This window comes from Cenococcum geophilum (assembly GCF_001692895.1).
Source record: "Cenococcum geophilum 1.58 unplaced genomic scaffold K441scaffold_32, whole genome shotgun sequence".
In the NCBI taxonomy this organism is placed as follows: domain Eukaryota; kingdom Fungi; phylum Ascomycota; class Dothideomycetes; order Gloniales; family Gloniaceae; genus Cenococcum; species Cenococcum geophilum.
The window spans coordinates 1,921,993-1,949,638 of NW_027137590.1; the positions used below are offsets into that span (position 1 = coordinate 1,921,993).

The 27,646-nt window shown below is 43.5% G+C and overlaps 4 protein-coding genes across 4 annotated transcripts; 1 reads left to right on the forward strand and 3 right to left on the reverse strand.

Annotated features, from left to right (window-relative positions):
* Positions 1-389: 389 nt before the first annotated feature.
* K441DRAFT_688422 (Arginase/deacetylase) lies at positions 390-3,788 on the reverse strand (the record flags this gene model as incomplete). Its single annotated transcript, XM_067652187.1, has 1 exon — positions 390-3,788. One exon carries the CDS (start codon positions 3,786-3,788, stop codon positions 390-392), a length of 3,399 nt encoding a protein of 1,132 aa, XP_067502039.1.
* Positions 3,789-4,339: 551 nt separating this feature from the next.
* Positions 4,340-6,137, reverse strand: K441DRAFT_727020 (queuine tRNA-ribosyltransferase-like protein; the record flags this gene model as incomplete). The annotated part of the gene is made up of 8 exons (XM_067654154.1): positions 4,340-4,863; positions 4,914-4,991; positions 5,037-5,094; positions 5,146-5,466; positions 5,522-5,621; positions 5,726-5,808; positions 5,864-6,021; positions 6,081-6,137. 8 exons carry the CDS (start codon positions 6,135-6,137, stop codon positions 4,489-4,491), a joined length of 1,230 nt encoding a protein of 409 aa, XP_067502040.1. The 3' UTR covers positions 4,340-4,488.
* A 786-nt stretch (positions 6,138-6,923) lies between these two features.
* K441DRAFT_663238 (uncharacterized protein) lies at positions 6,924-9,074 on the reverse strand. Its single transcript, XM_067649166.1, has one exon. It carries the CDS (start codon positions 8,917-8,919, stop codon positions 7,252-7,254), a length of 1,668 nt encoding a protein of 555 aa, XP_067502041.1. The 5' UTR covers positions 8,920-9,074; the 3' UTR covers positions 6,924-7,251.
* Positions 9,075-9,150: 76 nt separating this feature from the next.
* Positions 9,151-12,776, forward strand: K441DRAFT_640185 (kinase domain-containing protein; the record flags this gene model as incomplete). The annotated part of the gene is made up of 3 exons (XM_067646608.1): positions 9,151-10,297; positions 10,353-10,458; positions 10,506-12,776. Coding segments are annotated over exons 1-3 (3,450 nt in total), but the record flags the coding sequence as incomplete, so codon positions are not given.
* Between the last annotated feature and the right edge of the window lie 14,870 nt (positions 12,777-27,646).

The window sequence follows — 27,646 nt, forward strand, 5'->3', positions numbered from 1 at the left end:
GTATCTCTAGTGGGAATAAGTGCAACCAATAAGAATAGAAGAGCCAAACAGAAAGGCAAGGAAGCATAAATGGCAAAAGGCCAGAAATAACAGGTGCAGCAGAAATAATAGAAACAACAGAATTACAACAATTCATAGAAGAAAATCGAAGATCGAAGATCCCAAGCCCACTCAAAGTGTCTAAAAACCATGGAAAAAATAACATGAGCATGGAATGGCCATAAAATTTACGGCGCGGGACGTCATCCTCACCTGACAGGCCCGGGCGTTGATAGGCGCCGCTGAGCCGACCTGTCGATTCAGAAAATCCTGACGGCTCGCCAATTGCTTGCATTTCGTCATTCACCTCAAACCTCTGTTCACATCCTGCAAAGCCGTGGCATCGGCACCTACCGAGCCGGTGTGTCTGGCACTTCCCAAATGTCCTTTTCATCCTCTTTTCTTGTCTCCAACCCTTTGTGTGCCTCCTCCCCGCCACCAGATGCTTGCTCGCTTTTCTGAACAGCAGGCTGCGCCAAAGACAAGCTGGCTTGATTTGGATTTGATGCGAAAGGAATCATTCCATTCGCTGTAAATACGGTCAGGTCCGCTCTCTGCTTCATGCCTGGTGACATAGGCCGCCCTGCTAGAGTAGAATCCGAATTGGGCGGCAACCATTGCAGCGATACTTGAGAGGGGGCAGGAGCCGTAGTTTGAGCCGGCTGTGAAGCATTCCCGCCAGCGTGAGGGTTGTAATGGATGAATTGCGGCAGAGAAGATGGCGGAGGTGGCGGAGGCGTATCGGGACGTGGAGGTGATGTGGTCATTGGTAATGGTTCGGCTACCGTCGTAAATTGAGATTTGGGAAGTTGGTCGGGCTCGATCTTAAGCTGAGTCGCAGCTGTTGGAGAATACACGGAATCGATCAATGGTCGTGCCGCTGCAGGCGGAGAACTAGGTGGCGGGACAGCTGTCCGAATTGGCTGTATGGGCTGTGGTGGATGTAGTGGTGCTCCACTGGCCGTCTCTTGTACATTGGGAGCCTCGGGCTGGCTGGATGCCATCACAGATGCAATCGATGGTTGCCCTGCTGGAGCTTCGACGGGGGATGAAGACACTGCAGCGCTCTTGGTTTCTTTCGTAGCTGCCTTTCGTGCAGTCGTAGGCGCTTTCGCTGTTCGAGGAGCTGCGGCCTTTCTCGTAGATGTCTTGGCCGCAGCCTTCCTTTTCTCGGCTTCCAGAGCCTTTTGCCGCTCTCGTGCTTCATACTCTTCCCTTGGTGGTAGCTTCAGTGAGATTCTCTTCAGTCCAGATGCGAGTTGATCAACCTCGTTCTCTTTGTTCTGCGGCGCTTTATTCATAGATGTCGATGGCACCCGCGGAACTGGAGGCTCTTTCACTGGCGCTCGGGACTTTGTGGTCTCAACTTGTGCTTGAGGGGGAGCTCTTGCCTTCTTAATTTGCACCCCATTGACAGATGCAAGTGCCGGAGTAACGCTCGGTTTTCTTGATGGAACGACGCTTGATGCTCGACTTGTGCTGCGGTCACCGTTTACAGACCCAATGCTCGATGCTATACTCGTACGTCTCGAGGCAGGACGAGGAGCAGGAGGTTCGATGCTTGCCAACGGCAAATCTGCAATGGTTTTCCTACGACTGGATCCCGAGATTGGACGACCGGAGGAATTATCTTCCTCGGATTCCAAATCAGCATAAGAAGGTTTCGCCTTTCTACCCCTCAGCTGCCTGCCGGACGGTTCAACAGCTGACGTGGTAGGAGCTATTGACTGCCTCTCCTTCTTTACCCGCGGTTCGGACAATTCTTCCGAGGTGCAGCTCCTAGTCTGACGCTCGGTAGGTATCAATAGTTTGCTTAGTTCAAAAGTCGCAGTTGCCCAGTCAACTTCCGGTGGTGGGGGTGTGGGCGCTCGAGATGGGCTCGTCGACATTAATCTGCCTGCTCCAGACACGCTCCGACGAACTCTTGCTGGATCGACAATCTTTGCAGAGAATGATTGTGTTGGAGAGTAGTAGGTCGGTGGAGCTGCAGTTCGGGGTTTCTTGGGTACCACCACTGGAGGTGGATTCACGAGGATCTCCAGCTCTGCAAGGCGAGATTCGTGCCACCATTCAGGATTGTACTTTATCGATGTAGTCGGATTTGACGTATTTCCATCTTTCAGATTGAGAGCGCTGATTCGCTGTCCCATCTCGTAGCCTAAGCCGTTGTCTGGTGTTGCATATGGAACAGACAGGGGTTGACCTTCGCAGAGCCCACTTAGATGGCTGAGAACTCCACTCGTCAATGCCTGATCACTGTATCCACCTTCAAGGATGGAAATCACTCGTCCATCCACACCAGTCCCTTCTTCTTGCGCCAGGCGGACTACATCCGAAGTAAAGCGAGCGTAGAATTCTGTCGGAACATTGACTTTGTGCCTCTGCATTCCCTGACTCTCCCATTCGCTAGCATCAAAGCCTGCGGACAAGAATATCGCAGCTTTGGGAGCTGGCTGATTTGGCGAAGTCCGTAATCGTATAGTATGGTGCTTGAGGTATGCACGAGCCTTCTCAATCAAGACAAGGTAGCGACTCTCATAGAGTTCCCAGAACTCTGTTTCTGTCTTCCAAGGCTGCAGATGAACGTTCCAGATCGATTGGCCATGAGCGTTCTCGATGCACAAGCTAGCATTGCGCACTTTCTCGTCATCTCCCCATTCGCAGGGATATGAATTGATGTCGTGCAGACTGAAATATCCGATGGATGTCTTCTTCGAGTTTGGAGTATTCTTCGGCATCTTAGCAACTTTAGAGTTGTGAGCCCATGTTATGGATTGTGATCCATCCCCATGATGGAGATCAAAATCGATGATGGCAGCGTGGGTCAACCCGTGTGCCATAGCAGCATGTTCAATACCTACGTGAACATTGTTTATCCAGCAGAATCCAGAAGGAAAGTCGGCAGAGCAATGGTGACCCGGTGGTCGGATACAGACGAAAGCGCGAGATGGTCCAGTCGGCGTCTTAGTGCCTTGAAATACCGCATCCACAGCGTCAAGTACGCCACCTAATGCTCCTTGGAACGCGTTCAGAGACTCTGGGCAGAGATACAAGTCACCCTCATGGAGCTTCTCCTTCGCCGGTTGGCTGGTCTGGTTGTGGCCCCCTGTCCTGCTCAGCTCTTTCCCAGTTGTCGCCAACTTCCTCTCGGCGGAATCGCACATTGTCTTCAGCTCCTCCATCCATTTCATACCATGTACATTAGAAACCACGGACGAAGTGATGTTAACAGCGCGCGATGTCTTACGAATTTTGAAGGGAATATTCTCGTTGGGACTTCGCCGAGGATGTGGCGGATTTCCTCCTTCCGCATGTCTTTCTCCCAGTCGCACGTAGGCCGCTGATACTCCCAATACACCGGCGAGGATGCGCTCCGGTCGCTCTACAATCATGTTGAGGGTGCTTTTACTGGTCCTGGGTCTTGAATATCGATGTCCATAGCATTGATCGTGTATAATAACTATCGTGCCCGCCGCCTTTGGGGTTTCCGATACAGCATCATGCAACGCTAGCTCTTTCTTGAAATGTTCTGCTGCTATATCCGCAGCTTTTAGGGGTTCTTTTTCCTTCTCCTCGATCGGAGCGTGGAGTGGCGACTTCAATGTATTAGGAGATGCTTGGGTCGGATTGAACGAGGAGCGTCGCGATAAAGGCCTTCGAGGAGTTGCGGGGGATTCGCCAGCTCGCAGCGATGAAGTCGAGGCCTTCCTAACAAGCGCAGGCGAAGACGATCTGTGGTAGAGGCTCATGGTGCTCGAGCTGCGCCGGAGCGGGCTAGGGGGTGGTTTCTGAGCGCCGGGCGACCTTTCAAAGCGCTGTTGATCTGTAACGCGGCGGGGCGAATTCGGGCCCGGAGATGGAGGTAAGGGCGTGTTGGAGGCAGTATTTAAGGACAGGCGCTTCAATGAGTTCGAGAGCAAGGTTGAGCTGTTGTTTGTTGACGGTCGCGAGGATTGAGGTGCTTGGTTCGCTGCACCCTCAGGATGCTGGGCATCTTGCATTGTTGCGGATAAACAGCCGCAGTGCAGGCGTGGTGAATGGCTGAGTGAAATGGGTTTCAGGCTGATTTTCAGCGCATGAGTGAATTGTTTCTGCGATGACGATGCGCGTTTGTTTAGCAGGCAACCCTGCCCTGATTCAAGCTTGCTGCTGAAGCGAGCTGCCCCCTCGCATCCATGCATGCACGCCCCTTTTAGTAGAATCCATAAGGCTGACTATAGTCTTCAGAACGAATAAAGTTTTCAACAACTCTATGCCCATTATGAAGGGTTTTAAGCCATCCTTCGACACAACCGATTTCTCTTTAACACCACTTGATGGGCTACTCATCAAGGAACGCGTGACTCCCTGAGACACTCAAATGCTAACACAGAGAGCCAACCAGCCCTTCCAAGAGATGCCCCTTGCTAACCATCATCATGGCAAAGCTACTCAGACTCAAATACTTGCTCAATCAACAAGTAAATCAACGCCTACACCTCTCAATGCTGTTACGGCCCATTCTGGAAACTCTCTTCGGTCATCATATAGTTTTCCGAAGAACTCCTTCAGAAACGTTGGATACCTGTCTTCCATTATAGCTTTCCGCGCTCCCTTCATCAAATTGAGAAGATAATGCACATTGTGCATAGTCAGGAGATGTGCCCCCGCAGTTTCTTTAGCTGCTACATGATATATGTAGGCTCGAGTAATGCCTAAGCCCCCTTCCTCCTTTGGCCGGCAGCATATGCACCCACAACCATCTTCAACAGGGGAGAAGTCCTGTGAGAACGACGCATGTCGGAGATTTAAAGTCCCTGTAGAGGTAACTGCGTTGCCAAAACGCTGTGTCTCATGTTAAGTACTACCGTTGCGTTGACACGTGATGGGCTTACCGCTGTCCTTGTTGGCCAGACACAGTCAAACATATCTGCACCCAGCGCAATAGATACTACTAAGTCTTCAGGATAACCCTTTGCAAATTAGTAGGGCCTAGAAGACTTAGTGGAGATACATACAACTCCCATTACATATCTCGGCTTCTTTTCTGGCAGCAGACCAGTGCAGGTATCCACTCTAATTCGTGCCATTAGTGATTTCTTCAGTGTAGAAATAGTAAATACATACACTCTACAATACGCTTCCTTAGCTTCACCCCCAGACAGCCCACCAATTGCAATGCCTGGAGTATTTCGTGCAACCATTTCTTTTGTGCATTGTCTCCGCAAGTCCAGATCAAGTCCTCCCTGGATGATGCAAAAAAGATTCTGCCTCTCCGGATACTTATGGGCCACAATGCAACGATCTAACCACCGTACAGACCGTTCCATCGCTTCCGTCATCCGAGCCAGGTCTGGAGATGTGGTTACAATAACGTCGTCTAGCTGCATAATTATATCCGATCCAATTGAATTCTGAAGAGATATGGAGTGTTCAGGGGTGAGGAGCCTAATCATTACATTAGATAAACCATGTTGGAGAAGTTGCGGGGTGTGAGAAATACATGGGCGTGCCGTCATGAGGGCTGAAGAAGCGCACTCCTTCTTCCGTAATCTTCGCAAGCTTCAGAAGGGAAACCATTTGAAAACTGACATCGGTGTCAGCTACAATGGTTTCGGTTACGAAGTTAGACGGGTCACCGACCCACCACTATCTGCAAACATCAGCTTGTAGCCCAACCAGAACCCTCAAGCAATAAAGCAAGCACCTGTAAGTATATTGTGCGGCCATGATTGAAACTTATGCGCTCCTCCTATCGCATCAAGTGTAGCTTGTCCAGGTTTCAACCCTCTTAGATCTAGTCAGACTCTCGAGCTTAAAGCCGTACTTCACAGGGTTATCCCACAGATGGTATGTGTTATTAAGGCATAGCCTGCAGCCCGTTTCCTCCAACTGTTCAGGCGTAAGACCTTTCAGCGAAGCTTGCGTTGCTACGGGCATAAATATTGGCAAAGGGACCGGACCATGAGGAAGGAGCAGCGTCGCAGCTCGAGCTTTTGTGACCTGTTAGGACATATGAGCTAAGATCATCTAATATTCTAGGAAATAGAGATATTACTTACGGAGCATTTCGCTATCAGTTCGAATGTCAGGGCTGAGGGCATAGGAACTGGTGCCATGTTGCGTGATCTGAATTGAGGGTAGCAAGCTATCGACCAAGAAAGTTCAGACGTTTCGTTTGGTCAAATTTTAAGCACCGAGAGAACCCCGCATAATTGTCAGAAGAGTACTCAATCAATCGCACTTCACGAATGAATAGTGGTCTCGCATATAACATGTTAACATACTGTTAAGAGTATTTTCACGTCATAAAGCTCAAATTTTCCAAATTCGTGCTGAGTGCACGGATCACCACCTCACGCAGCCCCCAAGAGTTAAACCCGAAACTTAATATACCCCCACACAATCAAATCAAGTTTGGATTTTGGTCCACAATCTTCAAAACACCTGAATCCCCAATAATGACCAATCTGCCCACTCAGGCGGTCGATGCTCTTGAACTACCTGCTTTAGACTCTCTACCATGTCTCCCTTCAAATTTAGATTGACTCTTTCCTATTTACAACATATCTCACCTAGAATCCGGATTTCTATGAGTTTCGGGAATGAGTGCAGTAATCACAGCTTTAGATCTTGTGATCTCATCGCGAGCTAATATACGCGCTGGCTGTAAAGATGGGGAGGAAGTAAGAGTCCCGAAGGATGTCTAGCGCGCTTCGCCAGGGAGTTCCACGCGCGAGAGGTGATAGTAAAGGATCTTAGCTTCGGCGGTGATCTAGTGGTATTCGAGGAGGAAGTAGTGTAGTGATTGCTATCATCCACACTTCTTCTTGTGCTTTGCCATTGGAGGTTGTAGGTTTTTCGGATTTTTCGAAGGCGTGGGAGAGGATTATTCGGCGGANNNCGGGGGGGGGGGATAGTAAGAAGGTGCAGAGGTGGTAGTCGTTATGTTCGACATTACAGAGCTTCCAGGAAGGCTGCGTGATCCCATAAGCCGAAGAAGGGGCTAAGACTAACCGAAGAGCGGCAGCTTTAGTCCTGAAAGGTGAGTTTGTCGCGGTATCTGTCACCAAGAGGGAGAGCGATACCTAGATATGTATGTATTTTTGAGTTCCTTGGGCAGGCTGCCCGCGTTTATTCAACAAATCCATCAACCTCTCCGTGATGTACGCTTGTTAGAAGGCCGGACTGAAGGGACCCTGCTGACCAGTGACCACCTATCGTATGTGGCTCTTATACAGCATCTTTTAACACCTTCAACGGATCTACCACCTGCTCCAACAATCCCCTATGTATTCTCTGTTGCCTCTCTAGGTCTGTAAGGCCTGTTGTGCTCGCTGCATCGCTGTCCTTATCAAAGTTCAAAGTCAGACATTTGCGGACTGCATCAGCAAATACGTCGCCACACCGATGTGCTAGTCTTTCATCTGTGTGTCGCAGAAGGTATTGGCTGACTTGCTCTGGAAGTCTCTGTTCGGCCTTTAGGCCAGATATCATGTCTTCGGCTCTCTCCCAAAGGCCAATTTCGAGGAGGATTACGCCGAGTGAGTAAACATCGTGAACCTGTGTAAATATCTCTCGTGGAGTCCCCCATCTGTTCGGATGCCTATACAAATTCTTGGCGAGTTCGTTGTCGTAAGGCCCGAGCGAGCTATCAGCTGAAGGTCTCGAAGCCTCGAAGCCACAGATCCGAAGCTCTGCCCGTAGTAAAGCTGCCCTATCCAAATCGTCATTAGAGAAGATGAGGAGAACATTATCGCTGCGTAGGGCTCGATGCACCCAGTTCACGGAATGCAGCAAAAATAGCGACTCTGCGAGTTGATGGCACATATGGAAACGAAGTCCCAATGATGACCTTTGATCAGATTTGATGCCACGGTAGAGGCTAGCAAGCGTTCGTACTGTTGATGTAGCACTTGAATCTGAGATGTACGAAATGAGGCGAATTTGACCTGAAGTCTCAGATATTTGACTGCAGTATCTGAGGCAGCGCAACACTCGGAAGTCGGAATCCCTCTGGCTGCTCAAAAGTCTCACAGTCCTGGAGAATCTCTCCTCGAAAACGTCTGAGAGGTTGCCGTCTTTGTCCAGCGGGAACATAAAAGTTTCAACCAGCACAGTACAGTCTTCGAATATACCGACCATTTTACCAGACACAAGCGTCTTGGTGTCTTTGACGGAATCCCACGACGTGTTGAGATCTGCTGGCAGGTTCGTCTTGTCAATCACAAGTTTTCGTAGAGCAGCTGACGCCGCCAAACCTGCAGTGCGAGCATCAGAGTCAGACTGCAATGTGTCCAGGTTGGCCAAGACGTTGAATGCAGGCAGTGGCCACCATGTATCTTCGAGAATGGCTTTCGTGCGCTTTAACCAGTCTTCAAATTCAGTATTTATTCGAACGGCTTTTCTTTTCCCTCGGATTGCCCAGGACCATCCTGTAGCAGACATCAAGTGTGATGTCTTGTGAGTTTCGAGGTCGTTTCCTGCCGTGGTGCCCTGGAATACGATTTTCTCCTCATCTGAAGTTAAACCAAGGTGTTTTGCAAAGCCCGATTTTGACTGAGAAGGATCAGAAGACGTGGCATACTTCTGCTCTAAGGCAAAATGAGCGTATAGTAGTCGCAGAAGCTCTAGCATAAGTTGAACAACAATCTCCTGGCTGTGATCTGGCAGCACCTCAAAGAGCCTTTTCCCCTGGAGGAATGGAAATTTCTTAGCTTCGAAGAGTATCTTTTGGAGGGAGTCGTAGCGATGAGAGTTTTGCCGAAATTTGAGGCCAAATTTTGTTGCATCGGTGCCATAGTGCCTAACATCGCTCACAATGGTGTGGCCAACCTTCATGACTTTGGCAGTCACTTCGGCGATCTGAATAGCCGCCACCGTGGCCTGGAAACTAGCCATTGAGCTAGACTTGCGGTGGTTAACGATAATAATTATGAAGAGTGTTTGCAGATAACTTTCTATGAATCCCTTCTCAATTTATCATCGAAAGTATGTGTGGAGAGCATCAAATTACTCGCGGGGCTGGCATTCAGGCAACAACTCGGGTATTGCGGGGAATGTGACCACGCCGAAAGCGAAATTCCATCCCGCTCAAAATGTCTCCGTATCCGCGGTCAGTGCCTAGTTGCGCACAAGATGGTCCATCGAGCAACATCTGCTGGCATAATCAGGCTTGAACGTTGGCCTTGGCAATCATCCTCACCATGAGCGTTGTATCCCAGATCTCATTAATGCCAGGCCTTGATAGCCTCGCATCTGCTGTCAGTAACTTTGGCATCGGCACATCCTCAGGCGGACCTGCCCAGAGTCCTGCTCCATCGGTGCCACTGTTCGACTTCCTTCGGGTCGCTTCTGCGTCCGGCTTGCGACAATTTACCCGGGATATCGCTGAGGAGGGACTAGTAGGCGCAAGGCTCGGTGATGGCGCCGACTATGTTGTGGACGAAGTAAGGAGTCCAGACGGAGACATTGTCGTTGTCAAGCATGTCAAAGCTACCCTCCTGCTAGACGGTACTGCGGGAGGATCTGATAATGAGGACAGCTCCCGAATACGTAAGGTGTTGCACGAGATTAAGATTGCCACCCACCCAGCGCTCAAAGGGAATGCGAATATCTTGCAAATGAAAGGATTCGGGTGGGAGCTGGCCGAAGGCAGTCTGACCACGCCCTTCCTTGTGGTGGAATATGCTGAACATGGCACTCTACGGAACTACCTGCAAAAGAGCCCTCGTGTTGTTAGCATACAGACAAAGCTCAGCCTTGCTTTTGATGCGGCAGGAGCTCTTCAAGCTCTGCATACCCATCGCATTGCTCATGGGGATTTGAAGCTGGAAAATGCCCTGGTATCGACCGCTCCTGGGGACCCAACCTTGAAGATCACCGATTTTGGACTGTCGGTGGTGCTATATGACGATGAGAAGTCATATGAGTATTGGGGCACTCAGCGGTATCGACCACCGGAGGTATATCAACAAACTGGTGATTCTCCGACCGCAGGATTCATAGCTGGATCTAGGTACCGAGCTTGCGACATTTATACGTACGGACTCTTACTCCTAGAAATTTTGATTGACGGTGAACGATACTTGGAGCATGTTGGCGAACAGGGCCAGATTGAGGAGCAATCTGAAGCCCTGCGGTGTCTCTCAGGCGTGATCGACGTAGATGATGTTGCCCTCCCTACACTCAGGAGTATAGTGGAAAGATGCCTGCATATCGAAGCGGAAGCTCGGCCTCGAATTGAAGAGATCATTTTTCAACTTGAAGATAGCAACCAGTCAGTCAGATGCACACTAATTCATGAAATTAGGTTGAACTAACAAGCTACTTAGACATAAAGAAGTTGGAGAAGTAGGAGACGTAGAAGATATCGCCCCGCTGACTCTTTCGGAGCTAGCGTCCAGCGACGATACTAGCAGCGCTGTCAACCTGAATCAGGTAGGGAGTCTTCGTACTTGCGATGCCCACTGACGACACACCTTCAGATTTTCGCCAGCCTGGTCGGCTACGAGCTCGAAAAAGAGTCAGCACATTTAGCACCTTGGAAAGTACGGGAATTGATAGCCAAGGGTTTTCATCAGCGAACGAGTCATCATAATTTCGAAATAGCTTCTCGAGCCTGCTTGGAGCTCGGGATATGTCATTTTTTGGGCTTTGGTGTTGAAAGGGACGAGAAGAAAGTGCTCCAGTATATCGACCAAGCAGCGGCTAGAGGGTGTTTTGAGGCTCGTAGGATACGTCATCGGCTGTATGAAGCCTTTTCAGAGACGATGGAGTCGCTTGACATACTAGTTGAGGTCGATGACCAAGAAGAACGACAACTTCAACATTTGTTGACGGCTGAATTGCAGAGTGCGGACGTCAATCCTTTCCAAGTATTCGACGAGGTAGCTCAGGAAGACTTTCAATCCCAAATGGGTGATAGCAACCTCACTCTTCATCAAGCAGCCTATATTGGAGATATAGCCCGGATTCGGGAGCTTCTAAGAGATGGGAGAGATTTTCAAGATGACCAGGGTCGTACCGCACTGTTTCTTGCCGTTCAAGGCCGCCACTTGGATGCGATGAAGGTGCTTCTCGAATTCGGCAGCAGCAATCCTAGCCTTCCGGATGAGCATGGTCACACCGCACCTCACATGCTGATTATGCCAAGTAGCTTGGAAGTCGAAGCTGCTCTATCGCTGATGCTACAATTCTCTCCGGGATTGGACCTGGATGTGTTCTCATCGTCTGTTCTCGACGCCTCAGAACATTGGGGCGAGTTATGGGGTGCTCCACTCCACTGGGCTGTCTTGGCAGGAAACAAGGCGATGACCTTATGTTTGGTAAGGGCGGGAGCACGAGTCCACGGCTGGGCCCAGGACTCATGTCCTGTACGCATTGCTGCTTCTCTTCATCTGTCCGACATTCTTGAGATACTTCTATCGGCCATTCCTCCCGGAGTCTCACTCCTGGGGTCAAATCCACTTTTCGCGCTAAGCTCCAGTAACCCGTTCCGAAGGATGCTGTTGCACGGGAGGAATCACGTCTCGGAGATCGAGAAGACTGTGGCGTTCCTGACGAGAAAATACCCTATCATTGATGACCAGGAGAAGTCCTGGAGTGGCAACCCTTTGCGGAACGTTCTGACCGTTAACTTTTCAGACAGTGATCGCTACATCGCGAAGGGTTTAGTTGCAGCTGGTGCGTACAGAGATAAATATGAGGGCCTGACATTATTGCAATCTGCAATAATAGGGTGCCATGGCTCACCACTGTCCTCAATCTGCCGCATGGCCTTAGATATGATTGAAATTAAGCAGGATTTCAGGCAGAGAAGCACTGACTATAGACGGGGATGGGCGGCCTTGCATTGGGCAGTTGCAGGCGGCATTGTTCCGGTGGCTAAAATGCTACTTCAAGTTGATCCGGACTCCGTCAATCTCCATACTCAGAAAGAGGACATGACACCACTTCATATCGCAGCAGAGGCTGGCAAAAGCGTCGCCATGGTCAATCTTCTGCTAGAACACGGAGCAGATACCTGCTTAAAGACGTCTAGTCTGAGACTCACTCCACTGGGCAGCTTCATCAGCAATCAAAGGAGTGAGCTCAATGTCGATATACTGAGAGCTTTACTGCATGCATCAAAGAAGACAGGCTACCTGGCATTTAGTTCCGATAACTGGAACGTTCTTCACTATGCTGCAACTCGCGCCGCCATACTTGATGTAGAGTCGCTGCCTGGTCATCTACTTTTACGGACACTCGCCACGTTGCCGGGGATGAAATCGCTGATCGAGTTAACCACCGCACAGGGGTGGACTCCACTTCATCTTGCAAGCTATTTCGTTGACTACACGACGATCAGATTGCTAGTTGAGGAGTTCCATGCAGATGTTCAGGCGCAAACCCCAAAAGGCGCAACATCCTTTGACATCGTGCTTGAGCGAGCAAGGCGGTTTCCCAAAGGTCTGCGTGGGGCCGACTCTCTTGCTCGATGGAGCAGACTTGCTTATCGTTCCGCCCTCTTCCTACAAGAGAAGCTCGAAGCCATTGAGGGACCGTACCATCTCACGCAGCTGCACCTCGCTGCCTACATAGGATATCATGATGAGGTTGTGAGACTTGTGCACAAAGACTCGAAGGCAGTCTTCGAGACCAACTGGGATAGCGAGACACCTCGTCGGATGCTGCAGAACACAATGCCAGTGAATGTATCTGAAGAATGGGCCGCAAGGTTTCGTAACATCGCCGAGAGTACTTGCAAGTTCCTTGAAAGTAGAGAGCTTGACTTCGAAGAGGACGTGGAGCAATCATGGATTGCGAATTACAAAACCGAGTCATAGATTCCGGATAGGAAAGAACCGTACTATCCCTCTATATAGAATTCAACCATTGACTCAATTTTGGCTGTAGTATCTGCAAGATACCGTTCTGCAGGAACGATGCCTGCCGGCAGCCTCGTATTGAGCGACTTAATTCCAAAGGATAAGCTTGCATGGATATTTTGTATAAGAATTAGGGGTCGTTCGGTTGCGAACTGACGTCAGATCAGAATCTCTTGTACAGTCTTGTGCACGACCAGCTTCCCCCCCCCCTTTAGCGACATTCAAATTCGCTACGCGCATCCAATTTCGCTCAATCGCCACCAACTCTACGTGGTAATTGTAGCGAACGGCTGTGGCTGCATGCAAGGGCCTTTTTGGTTGTCCTGGAGAATCGCCTTGGTTGGCCAGGAGAAGCAGTGAAGAGGTTGCCTGACGTCCGCTTCCCCTTTTCTACCTATGTCTCCGTTGTGGCCGCCAAAACTCGAATACAACGCCGTTTCTGCAGAGGTCGATGAAATTTGGTAATATCGTGCAGGGTGAAAACCTCACGATATTTGACAAAGATCGCGACGCTGCGAAACTGCGGAGGAAGGTCGATCGCGAACAGAGGCGTTCGCTACGATTGCTATCCCATGCGCCGTCAAGGTGCTCCTTTTATTGTGGCCCGTGCGCGAACACCAAAACATCAACACGCGTCTCGATATAGCTTCTTATCGTGATTAAACCACCACAATGGGCTGCAAACGTTCTTCCAATGATATAGACCTTGTTTAACCTAGAGCCGAATTATATATTAAATGTAAGCTTTATTACTATAATATTGGGTTATAATTAGTTGATCAAATCTGCAACTTTATTTTGCCAAGACTTAATTGAATCTAGAGCCTCTGGTTGGCTTAGGAAAAGGAGCACCTTTCGTAACGGCGCATGGGATATACAGTTGGTGGCAATCCAGCGAAATTGAATGCCCATACCGAATCTGTTTTTCGCTAAAGGGGGAGGGGGAAGCTAGTCGTGCACAAGACTGTATCAGTGCGTCTTTTAGTGTTGACTGTTTTGTAATTAGTGGCGGCTACTATCGTGGCTCAGTTGAATCTGTAATTAAGCTAATCGTTTGGTACAGTGTTGTTCACGGCTCGGCTGAGCGCCCGATCAGTCGCTGAGCCGCACGTGACACATACAACCCCCGTCGACATTCGCGGATGTCCACGGCCGAGCCTGCAGCCAAGCCGTGGACATCTTCGAATGTCTTTACCCCTACTAATCAAGTCGCTGATGCGCGCGTACTATTGGCCTATTGGGCCAGCCGTGCGCCCGTATATTTACCCTATGCGGTAAGGTCACTTATCCGGTAGATATACTTTCTCTACCTCTCCTCCCCGGTCTATATCTGCGTATATAGGAAAATAGGAACCCCCCCTTAGGGCGCAGCTTCTCTAGCAGCGTCCTACATATCTTAAAAATGCCGTTAATTAGTCGCGTAAAGATTAACATTGCGAATAATGCCAAACTACGCGCTAACGCGTAGAGTATCCTTACCCTTATATATTCCAAGAGACTAAAAATACGTCTTTAAATTATAAGCTAAAGTAGAAAGAGTTTAAGGTAAGTAGGTAGATGCTTTACGGAGCAGTATACTTATAACTAACGCGCGTCTTCTTAGGCCTTTTATAAGCGGAAGCAGTACTATAACAGTAATACTATTATAGAAGAGAAGCTACTTCTTTTCCTTATTAAGGAGGTTATAGGCCGGCTACTAAAAGTAAAAAGCCGTAAGGCTAGTAATAATATGCCCTAGGATAAAACGCGGCTCTCCTAGCGCTTAGTTTGCGGCTATATTACTACCCTAATAGACTTTTACCGGATATAAAAGGGTATAGAGATAAATAGCTATTAGTTCCCGCGGGAAAATAATATTAGGGATTACCTAAAGGTTTTATAACAGAGGGACGTATAATAGGAAAAGGAGTAGTTTATAAATAAGGGTAGAGATACGCTACTTAATAGATATATAGAGGACGAGTTTAAAAGCGTCTACTGTAAGCTATAGGCCCATAAAAACTTCTTACCAGAATGCTACCTCTACACACTTATAGATATCCTACTAGGCTACTATATACTTACCCGCGGCAGCAATAGGCGCTCCGCTAAGATCTTAGACCTATTTACCTTTAAGTTTAAAGGGGAAGGTCCTATACGCTATATACCCCTAATATTTACTATACGTGCTAGTAAGTAGAACCAGTATAGCCGCCTTAAAACTATTAGAGCTCTATATAATAAAAAGCCGCTCGTTTATATGCTTAGCGGACTAGCTTTTTACCTCTTATACCGCTAGGACCTTAGCAACGAGCCATTCCTAGACTTTAGTAGGCGGTTAGCGTAGTATAATATCCGCCTAATTAAGAGCAGCACTAGAGACCGTAAGACGGCCTTCTTTTACAACTTATAGCGGGAGTAGGTTGCTAAGGCATTTTAAGCCGTTAGCGTCTTCTTATAGAAGAAGACCTATATTAGGCAAAGCGCTAATACTAAAATAATAAAGCTAAAAGGGGTTAGTAAGGACTAGGTTAGACGCGCTAGTAGGTAGAACTAGGAGTAAATAGTTAGCTATTACTTAAACTCGCTGCTATGGGAGTTTATACGGACAATAACTGGCTATTTACCGTAGATAGGCTGCTTTAAGATTTATAGGGTAAGCGTTGCCCCCCCCTAACGTACTACTATTAACAATTTAGCCAGAGCTAGACGTCTAGAAGGGTTAGTTTAGCCCTTAGGTTGGCTAGGTTAACAACCTCGCGGCTATAAGCGCTATAAACCTCCTATTTTACCTTTGGGAGGTTATTCTATAGGACTTAATAGTTCTCTATAAGATATTTCTAAATAGCCCTATATAAAACCACCTAGTTTTTTAATATAAGGCCTATCTACTTTTTATATAGAAGGTTAAAGCCTACCTATAGTAGGAGGAAGAAGGCCCTAGCTAGCTATTAATACTTTACTAAGCCGTACCGGCTATTACGGACCGCCTAAAGACTATAAACACCCGAGTATATAAGCTATAGGCGTTATTTAACCGTATAGCTAAGTCCTAGTAGACGCAGTCTTTATAGCTTTAATTACTTATATCCAGTAGCCTTACCTTTTAGCTTAAGGTCCCTTTAGTATCTATATATTCGCGTCTAATAGTATACCTACTAATAGTACGTCTACTAACGGCACGTCTACTAGCGCCTCTATTTATTGCGGAATTAAGCCAGAATATATTAGCCCAGGTAAGCGCTATAGCTTCCCCTTCGCTAGCGCCGCTATAGCTATAGCTATAGCTATAGCCGCAGTAAGGGCCTAAGCCTAAGCAGCCGCCTAAGTAGCCGCCTGTATATTATATATGCTATATAATAAAGTTTATACAGGCCCTTTAGCGCGAGTAAACTAAAGGGCTTAGAGGTAATCCTTTTATAGTAGCGTTAGATTTTAAATAGGGTAGTAAATAGTAGGCTAGCTAGCAGAATAAGCTCTAATAGTACTCCCTATAGCTTAAGGTTATTAAGGAAATTAGGCGGGTCGTATAGGCCTAAAGGGTTAGTAAGGAAGCGGCTATATAGTAGGTTAATTAATAGTAGGAGTAAATATAGTACTTACTAAATTAGCTTTATAAACGGCTTTAAGCGGGTAGAAAAGCTTTAAAATAGTATATATATCTAACTTTTAAGGAGTCCTCTTAAAGCCTTTATCTATAGCCCCTTAGGGGCTTATTTTAGTACGGTATAAGTTTAGTAGGGTACTTATATAATAGCGGCGCCTAATCTAAAACGTAAATATTTCTATTAACTTATAGCTAATTCTTACTATCCTAGTGCAAGTAAAGAGCCCTTAGACAGCTTTATATATACCACTTAACGGGTATTAAGAGCGCGACGTTACTACGGCGTTGCTAGCAATTAAAGATTAATAGTAGATATAGGGTAATATCTATATACCGTTAAGCGCACGGGCCTCCTACCTGCTAAATTATAACTTAGCGGCTAATTTAGCTATATAAATCGAACCGTAGATATACTATTAATATTTACGGCTTAGCTAAGCGCCTAATTAGTCGCTAAGCTATATAACCCCTATTAATATTTACGGATATCTACGGCTAAGCCTATAACTAAGCCGTAGACATCTTTAAATATCTTTACCCCTACTAATTAAGTCGCTAATACGCGCGTACTATTAGCCTATTAGGCCAGCCGTACACCTATATATTTACCCTATACGGTAAGATCACTTATTTAGTAGGTATACTTTCTTTACCTCTCCTCCCTAGTTTATATCTGCGTATATAGGAAAATAGGAACCCCCCCTTAGGGCGCAGCTTCTCTAGTAGCGTCCTATATATCTTAAAAATACCATTAATTAGTCGCGTAAAGATTAACGTTGTAAATAATACCAAACTACGCGCTAACGCGTAGAGTATCCTTACCCTTATATATTCTAAGAGACTTAAAAATATATCTCTAAATTATAAGCTAAAGTAGAAAGAGTTTAAGGTAAGTAGGTAGGTACTTTATAGAGTAATATACTTATAACTAACGCGTGTCTTTCTAAGCCTTTTATAAGCGGAAGCAGTACTATAATAGTAATACCGTTACGGAAGAGAAGCTACTTCTTTTCCTTATTAAGGAGGTTATAGGCTAGCTACTAAAAGCAAAAAGCCGTAAGGCTAGCGATAACGTACCTTAGGACAAGACGCGGCTCTCCTAGCGCTTAGTTTACGGCTATATTACTACCCTAATAGACCTCTACTAGACGTAAAAGGGTATAGGGATAAATAACTACTAGTTCCCGCGGGAGGATAATATTAGGGATTACCTAAAGGTTCTATAATAGAGGGATATATAGTAGGAAAAGAAGTAGTTTATAAATAAGGATAGGGATATACTGCTTAACGGATATATAGAGGACGAGTTTAAAAGCGTTTACTATAAGCTATAGGCTTATGGAGACTCCTTACTAAAATGCTACCTCTATACGCTTATAAATATCCTACTAGGCTACTATATACTTACCTATAGTGGCAATAGGCGCTCCGCCAAGATCTTAGACCTATTTACCTTTAAGTTTAAGGGGGAAGGTCCTATACGCTATATGCCCCTAATATTTACTATATACGCTAGTAAGTAAAACTAGTATAGCCGTCTTAAAACTATTAGAGCTCTATATAATAAAAAGCCGCTTATCTATATACTTAGTGGACTAGCTTTTTACCTCTTATACCGCTAGAACCTTAGCAACGAGCCATTTCTAGACTTTAGTAAGCGGTTAGTGTAGTATAATATCCGCCTAATTAAGAGCAGCGCTAGGGACTATAAGACGGCCTTCTTCTATAACTTATAGTAGGAGTAGGTTACTAAGGTATTTTAGGCCGTTAGCGTCTTTTTATAAAAGAAAACCTATATTAGGTAAAGCGCTAGCGCTAAAATAGCGGAGCTAAAAGGGGTTAGTAAGGACTAGATTAGACGCGCTAGTAGGTAAAACTAGGAGTAAATAGTTAGCTATTACTTAAACTCGCTACTATAGGAGTTTATACGGATAATAGCTGGCTATTTACCGTAAATAGGCTGCTTTAAGATTTATAGGGCAAGCGTTGCCCCTCCTAATATACTACTGTTAACAATCTAGCCAGAGCTAAACGTCTAGAAGGGTTAGTTTAGCCCTTAGGTTAGCTAGGTTAACAACCTTATAGCTATAAGCGCTATAAACCTCTTATTTTACTTCTAGGAGGTTATTCTATAGGACTTAGTAGTCCTCTATAAGATATTCCTAAGTAGCCCTATATAAAACTATCCGGTCTTTTAGTATAAGGCCTATCTACCCTTTACGCGAAAGGTTAAAGCCTACCTATAGCAGAAGGAAGAAGGCCCTAGCTAGCTATTAATACTCTATTAGGCCGTACTGGCTATTATAGACCGCCTAAAGACTATAGACGCCTAAGCACGTAAGCTATAGGCGTTGTTTAACCGTATAGCTAAGTCCTAGTAGATATAGTTTTTATAGCTTTAATTACTTATATCTAGTAGCCTTACCTTTTAGCTTAAGGTCCCTTTAGTATCTATATATCTATATCTAATAGTATACCTACTAATAGTATATTTACTAACGGCATATCTACTAGCGCCTTTATTTATTACGAAATTAAGCTAAAATATATTGGCCTAGGTAAGCGCTATAGCTATAGCTATAGCCGCAGTAAGGGCCTAAGCCTAAGCAGCCGCCTAAGTAGCCGCCTATATATTATATATGCTATATAGTAAAGTCCGTATAGGCCCTTTAACGTAAGTAGACTAAAGGGCTTAGAGGTAATCCTTTTATAGTGGCACTAGATTCTAAATAAGGTAGTAAATAGCGGGCTAGCTAGCAAAACGAGCTCTAATAGTACTCTCTATAGCTTAAGGTTATTAAAGAAATTAGGCGGGTTATATAGGCCTAGAGGGTTAATAAGGAAGCGGCTATATAGTAAGTTAATTAACAGTAGAAGCAGATACAGTGCTTACTAGATTAGCTTTATAAATAGCTTTAAGCGGGTAAAAAAGCTTTAAAATAGTATATATATCTAACTTTTAAAAAGTCCTCTTAAAGCCTTTATCTATAGCCCCTTAGGGGCTTATTTTGGTGCGGTATAAGTTTAGTAAGGTACTTATATAATAGCGGCGCCTAATCTAAAACGTAAATATCTTTATTAACTTATAGCTAATTCTTGCCATCCTAGTGCGAGTAGAGAGCCCTTAGATAGCTTTATATATACCACTTAATAGGTATTAAGAGCGCGACGTTACTATAGCGTTGCTAGCGATTAAAGATTAATAGTAGATATAGGGTAATATCTATATACCGTTAAGCGCACGGGCCTCCTATCTGCTAAATTGTAACTTAGCGGCTAATTTAGCTATATAAATTAAACCGTAGATATACTATTGGTGTTTATGGCTTAGCTAAGCGCCTAATTAGTTACTAAGCTGCACGTAATATATATAACCCCCATTAATATTCGCGGATATTTATAGCTAAGCCTATAGCTAAGCCGTGGATATCTTTAAATGTCTTTACCCCTACTAATTAAGTCGCTAATACGCGCGTACTATTAGCCTATTAGGCCAGCCGTACGCCTATATATTTACCCTATATAGTAAGGTCACTTATCTAGTAAGTATACTTTCTCTACTTCTCCTCCTTGGTTTATATCTGCGTATATAGGAAAATAGGAACCCCCCCTTAGGGCGTAGCTTCTTTAGCAGCGTCCTATATATCTTAAAAATGCCATTAATTAGTCGCGTAAAGATTAATATTGCGAATAATACCGAACTACGTGCTAACGCGTAGAGTATCCTTACCCTTATATATTCCGAGAGACTTAAAAATACGTCTCTAAATTATAAGCTAAAGTAGAAAAAGTTTAAGGTAAGTAGGTAGGTGCTTTATAGAGTAGTATATTTATAACTAACGTGCGTCTTTCTAGGCCTTTTATAAGCAAAAGTAGTACTATAATAGTAATACCGTTACGGAAGAGAAGCTACTTCTTTTCTTTATTAAGGAGGTTATAGGCCGGCCACTAAAAGTAAAAAGCTGTAAGGCTAGTAATAATGTGCTTTAGGACGAGACGCGGCTAGCGCTTAGTTTATAGCTATATTACTACCCTAATAGACCTCTATTAGACGTAGAAGGGTATAGGAATAAATAGCTACCAGTTCCCGCGGGAGGATAATATTAGGGATTACCTAAAGGTTCTATAATAGAGGGACGCGTAGTAGGAAAAGGAGTAGTTTATAAATAAGGGTAGGGATATACTACTTAACGGATATATAGAGAACGAGTTTAAAAGCGTCTGCTGTAAGCTATAGGCCTATAAAGACTCCTTACTAGAATGCTACCTCTGCACGCTTATAGATATCTTACTAGGCTACTATATACTTATCCACAGTGGCAATAGGCGCTCCGCTAAGATCTTAGACCTATTTACCTTTAAGTTTAAGGGGGAAGGTCCTATACGCTATATACCCCTAATATTTACTATACGCGCTAGTAAGTAGAACTAGTATAGCCGCCTTAAAACTATTAGAGCTCTATATAATAAAAAGCCGCTTATCTATATACTTAGTAGACTAGCTTTTTACCTCTTATACTGCTAGGACTTTAGCAATAAGCTATTTCTAGACTTTAGTAAGCGGTTAGTGTAGTATAATATCCGCCTAATTAAGAGCAGCGCTAGTGTCACGGAACCCCACCGCAGGGGCCTCTATAGGAGAGCCCCGTGCTCTTATATATACCTCGCGTACAGCTTATATTAGCTACGCGTAGGTATATTACCTCCTTACGCCCTCGACCCTTACAATCGATCGCGTAACGTCTTATAGACTTCTCGAATACATACGTTTTATAGCCACTGCCCCCGTCCTATAACATTACGTTACGCCTTTTTACTACTAACACCTAGCCTATAACCAATTCTACGTCTCTATAATACTATAGGCGCTGCTAAAAGCAGCGTGCCTATAAGTTACCTTACTTTATACTTCTAAGGAACCTATAGTAGTAAGACGATATTCCTTACTAGCTACTATATTAAACCTAAAGAATAATCTAATACCTATACTTAACCTACGACGCCAATCAATCCCAGGAGAATTCGATTTATTAGCCCTAGGCTTAACCCCTAAGGAGATAGACACTAATAATATCTTATTTTTTATTAACTATACAACTACGGATAAGCAAGTAGAAGGGCTACTACCTATTAAAATCGAAATATAAGACGCTAAGACGTTTATAAAAATGGTAGCATAAGAACCTAATAAATACTACTACCTTCTATAGAACTACTACCTAAAGCTTATATAAGCCGAGATGCGTACTACCTAAGATCGCGATATTATCTAAGACCTATAAGCTTGTAAGGCGCTCGCTAATAATACGCGTTAAGAAACCGAAGATGACCTCCGTATATCTAAACACAACGTCTAATAGTTAAAGAAGGCTAAGATTGCACTTATTGCTATAGTTACTAAAAGAGAAGGCATAATTAAATACCTATAATCTTAGCTTAATAAGTATATTCGTAATAACGCCAGACACCTCTCTACTGCATATAACGCCACTTAAGTCTCTATACCCCCGGCAACTTCACCTACTTAACGCTTAATAAAGGGTTAGCACTAAGCAGCCTTACTTAACAGGAACCCCTACTAAAGTAACGATAAAAGCTATAACGACTAAACCTAAGCTGCTACCGTAGGGTCTAATATATATTACCCTAATCCCCTAGTTTTTTAGGGAGACCGCAAAGAATACAGCCACTAAAAGATGTAAATCCGTAAGAAACTAACTTAGAGCGCCTGCCTTTTTCCTACGGAAGATATTAAGATTAGCTATATTATCGGGTAAATAAAGGGTATACTATTTAATAGACTCTTCGCCTAATAAGAGACCAATAGCCCCTAGAAGTAGCAGTCCTACTAAAAAGTCCCTAATAATCTTAACCTAATATACCGCGACTATAACCTACTAGCCACTAACTAAGCTAAACTATATGCCCTAAAGATAAGCCCTATTAAATCATTTAACAAGTTTTATATTAAATTCCAGAAATACACCGGAGCCCTTACCTAAGACAATACTAAAAACCAGAAAGATCTCCTTAAAAAAGTTACTTATTACCTTAGTTACGCAGCCGCTAGCCATAACTATAATAATATTTATAATATGGTAGCAGCTATACGGAAGATTAAACAACGATTAAATTAGATTGCTACTACAAACCCTTACCTAAAGACCTCCCTATAGAAGCCCTCCGGACCTACTAAACTACTAATACCTACTACCCTAAGCAATACTACTGGTCCTAATATTAACCTTTTTATACTAACCTTCTCGTAGAAGCTACTAGACGGAGAATATAAGCTACTCTAGAAGCTAAAGCGTTACTATAGATATTGTTAAGAAGGCTATTATAGCTATAGCCTAAACTACCTAATAGCTAGGTTTAGCAGCTGCCGCCTAATACTTAACCTAGTACCTCGAACACTAAATACGTTGCTATATACCACTACCGTACAAGATAAAAACGTAGTAATAGCGGTAAAGTCGGATACCGAAATGGAAAACGCTAAGTCCTAGCCCTAAGTCGTAGGTTAGGACGCCCTAATAATAAGGGGATCTATATATTAGCATGCTTAATAAATAACTTAGTAAAGATAAATAGACGGAAATAGATAGTTTTACCTATAATAGGAACTACTACTAAAAAATAATATAAAAGCCGTTCTATAATTAATTGTAAAGCTACTAATAAATTTATAGATACCTAATTTGTGCGCACTTATAACCTACTTACCTTACCCCTTACTAAAGCCCGCGCCCTATAACTCGCTAATAGTAATTATACCGTATAGAAAATTACCCATATAATACAACTCTACCTAGATATAAATAGGCACCAGGAAGAACTCTAGGCCTATATTATACCACTTACTAACTACCCTATTATCCTTAGAATAAACTAGCTTAAATAATACAACCCCGCCATTAACTAGAAAAAGAGAGAAGTAACCTTTAACTCTAAATACTATAGAGAGACCTACCTAGGATATAGCCTAGCCGCCTCTATCTACTCCCTAGAATACCAACCTAAGAAACCCCTTATTACCCTACCTATAACTAACTACTACTATATAAGTACCGCGGCCTTCTACCGTATAGTATATAGGAAAGGCTAAACCGTTACTACAGCCTCCTAATTATAACTATATAAGCTTAATAAAGAACAGAACCACGTCCTCTATAGTAATAGGATAGATATAGTCAACCTCCTAAAAAATAATGCCCCCGCAGAACTCTACGGACTTTCACCTTTAGACTTTAAGAAGTTTATAAAGCTTAAAAAAGGATTTACCAACGAGGAACTCCGTAAGCTCCTCCCTAAAAGGTACTATAACTTTATTAACGTGTGCTTATAAAAAAGCGTAGATATACTCCCCCTATATTAACCTAATAACTATACCATTAATATTAAATAAGGAAAAACGCCACCCTATAAAAAACCCTACCTAATATTAAAAGACGAACTTCTAGTTATTAAAAAGTATATTAACAAGCACCTTAATAAAGGGTTTATTCGCCCTAGCATATCCCTAATAGCCGCCCCTATCCTCCTTACTAAGAAGCTAGGAGGAGGTATTTAATTCTATATTAACTATAGAGGACTTAACGCTATTACGATCAAAAACTAATACCCCGTACTACTTATATATAAAACTCTTAAGCGGCTTAGCTAAGCCAAAATCTATACCAAGCTTAATATCATTGCTGCCTTTAACTACCTCTAAATACAAAAAGGTAATAAATGAAAAACTATATTTATATCGCGCTTTAGCCAATTTAAATATACCATTATGCCCTTCGGCGTATGTAACGGCCCAGGCAGCTTCTAAAGCTATATTAATAACGCCTTACAGGACTACCTTAACGACTTCTGCTCTGCGTACCTAGACAATATACTTATTTATAACAATAACCCTTTTAAGCATACTAAGCACGTTTAAAAGGTCCTATAGCGCCTTAGGGACGCAGGACTTTATATTAATTTAAAGAAGTGCGAATTCTCAGTCACAGAAGTAAAATACCTTAAACTAATTATTACTACTAAGGGTATCTATATGGACCCCAAAAAGGTACGCATAATTACTAAATAGCAAACCCCTAACTGTATTAAAGACGTATAAGCTTTCCTTAGTTTCGCTAACTTTTATTAAAAATTTATATATAACTTCTTGGGTGTTATAGCACTACTTATAGCAATAATGCGAACAAAGGGCCTTTCCGTAAAAGGAAGAAAAACATATTTACATTTTATCTGGACGCCTAAATGCGAGAAGGCGTTCTAAGACCTTAAAGATGCTTTTACTAAAGCACCTATCCTAGCTCACTTTATACTAGGACAATAACTCTATCTTAAGACTAACTCCTTAGACCACATTAACGCAGGCATCCTCTCCTAAATAGGTAACAATAGTCTCCTTTACCTAGTTACATTTTATTCGTCTAAGCTTACACTATAAGAATATAACTATAAGATCTATAATAAGGAACTTCTCGCGATTATATAAGCGTTTAAGAAATTCTAATTAGAACTTTCCTTAGTAGAACCTAACTAGCTAACTAAAGTCCTTATGGATTATCGCAACTTTAAGTACTTTATAACTATAAAACAGCTAAACCGACGCTAAGTACGCTAGAACGAGTTCCTCTCTAGTTTTAACTTTAAAATCGTATATAGGCTAGGAGTATAAGGTACTAAGCCTAATAGCCTAACACGCCGCTTATAAGACCTTCCTTAGTCTAAAGATAACCCCTATAACTAGTTCTAATAATAAACAATCCTAAAAGCACGGAATTTGGCCCTAGATATGCTACCTACAATAGAGCTAACTATACCTTAGCTCTACACCACAGAACTAAAATTACCTCCTAAAATTAACAAGCTTATTACCACGGCATATAATACCTCTGTTAACCTATTACTGCATTAACTTATTACCGCAAAGACCGCTAGCGCCCGTATACTACTAACTAAACTCTAAAGCTTAAGCCAGATTAATATAGCAGCCTTAGAAGTAAAAGAGAACAGGCTCTATTATAGAGGCCGTCTATTTATCCCCAACTTAGAAAATCTATAACGGCAACTAATTTAAATGGCCTACGACCTCTAATTAAGCGGCCACCTAGGCAGAGGAGGAACCTATAAGCTTCTTAGCCGATACTACTTCTAGCCTAAAATAATAAACTTAGTTAAACGCTTTATAGGCGCCTACTATGGTTATAAGCGCGCTAAGGCCTTTAATATAAAGTACCAAGGACTACTACACCCTCTACTAGTACCTATATAACAATAGGCAGATATCGCTATAGATTTNGTTATTAACCTACNACCCTATAAGCNANATNGCCGTACCTATAANAACATCCTTATAATAATATGCCGACTTATAAAAGAGCGCCACTACGTCCTAACTAAAGGCGTAGCCGTCAGCAACGTTACTAACGCCTTCCTTTATAAAATCTACTAATTATATAGGTTACCTAACTTAATTACATCCGACTAAGGCATATAGTTTAGCTCTAATATATAGAGACAAATCTGCTAACGCCTTGGCATCTCTATTAAGATATCTATATCCTTCTACTATAAAACTACTAGGCAACCGGAAAACGCTAATACTAGCATAAAAGCGTACCTACGATAGGTAGTCGCCTATAGTTAAGATAACTGGGTAGATTACCTCCTACTAGGTAAATTTGCAGCAAATAACTACGTCTTAACTACTATAGAACTTACCCCGTTCTTTGCAAACAAGGAATATTACCCCTAATCCGGTATAGAACCACCAGAACCTATTAATAAGAAACTGCCATATAGAAAACGCCTTAAGATACTACTTGCCGACCAGCATACAGACTATATAAAAAATCTACTTAACTACTACAAGGGAGAAATGGCCTAGGCTTAAGCAAAGCAGGCTTACTTCGCCAATTATTATAGAACGCCACTACCGGAGATATGTGTTAGTAACTAGGTATAGCTAAATATACGCAATATCTCTACGCAGAGGCCTATAAAGTTACTTAATTATAAGAACCTTGGCCTTTACCTAATTAAACAAGTTATTAATAGGGGAGCCGTATATAAGCTAGAGCTCCTACCTACCCTAGCCACCTGCGGGATATAGCCTATATTTCACCTATAGCTACTATACCTTTACTAGCCTAACCTCTTACCGAGGCAGATATAGCCTAAACCCCTACTAGTACTAATCCAAGATGAGAACAAAGACGAGAACTATAAGAAGTGGACCGTTAAACAAATTATTAACTCTAAATACTTTGGCAAAAGCAAAGGACGACGGCTCTACTACAGAGCTATATATACAGGATTTAATATAGATTAGCTAGAATAGCAACTATGGAAAGACTTTAAAAATGCAAAGGATCTAATTAGCGACTTTTACTACGCGAACCTACAGAAACCGGGCTTAAGTAGAGATTTTATACCTAATCCTCTATAGGAGCCCTTATAGAGTTAAACCGTTATACATTACCATGTAGGGGCAAATTACTATTAGATTGCTGTTAGATTGCAGTAAAGTGCGATTATGTAACTGGAATATCGTTAAGATATCTAGGAACTTCAACCGGCGGTTAAAGTTATCTAACTAGTCGGATTCTTAAATGCCAAGCCTTATTATATAACGTTGTTTTAAGCCTTTAGCAATACCCCCCTTTCTTCTTTTCTATACCCTAAGTGTCCCTTTTATATATATATAGTAACTACAGCGTCGCCGGAGCTCCGCCTCTATAGAAGGGGGGGTAGTATTACAGAACCCTACCACAGGGGCCTCTATAGGAGAGCCCCGTGCTCTTATATATACCTCGCGTATAGCTTATATCAGCTACGCGTAGGTATATCACCTCCTTACGTCCTTAACCCTTACAATTAATCGCGTAACGTTTTATAGACTCCTTAAATACATACGTCTTATAGCCACTGCCCCCGTCCTATAACAGCTAGGGACTATAAGACGGCCTTCTTCTATAACTTATAGTAGGAGTAGGTTACTAAGATATTTTAGGCCGTTAGTATCTTCTTATAGAAGAAGACCTATATTAGGTAAAGTGCTAGCGCTAAGATAGCGGAGCTAAAAGGGGTTAGTAAGGACTAGATTAGACGCGCTAGTAGGTAAAACTAGGAGTAAATAGTTAGCTATTACTTAAACTCGCTACTA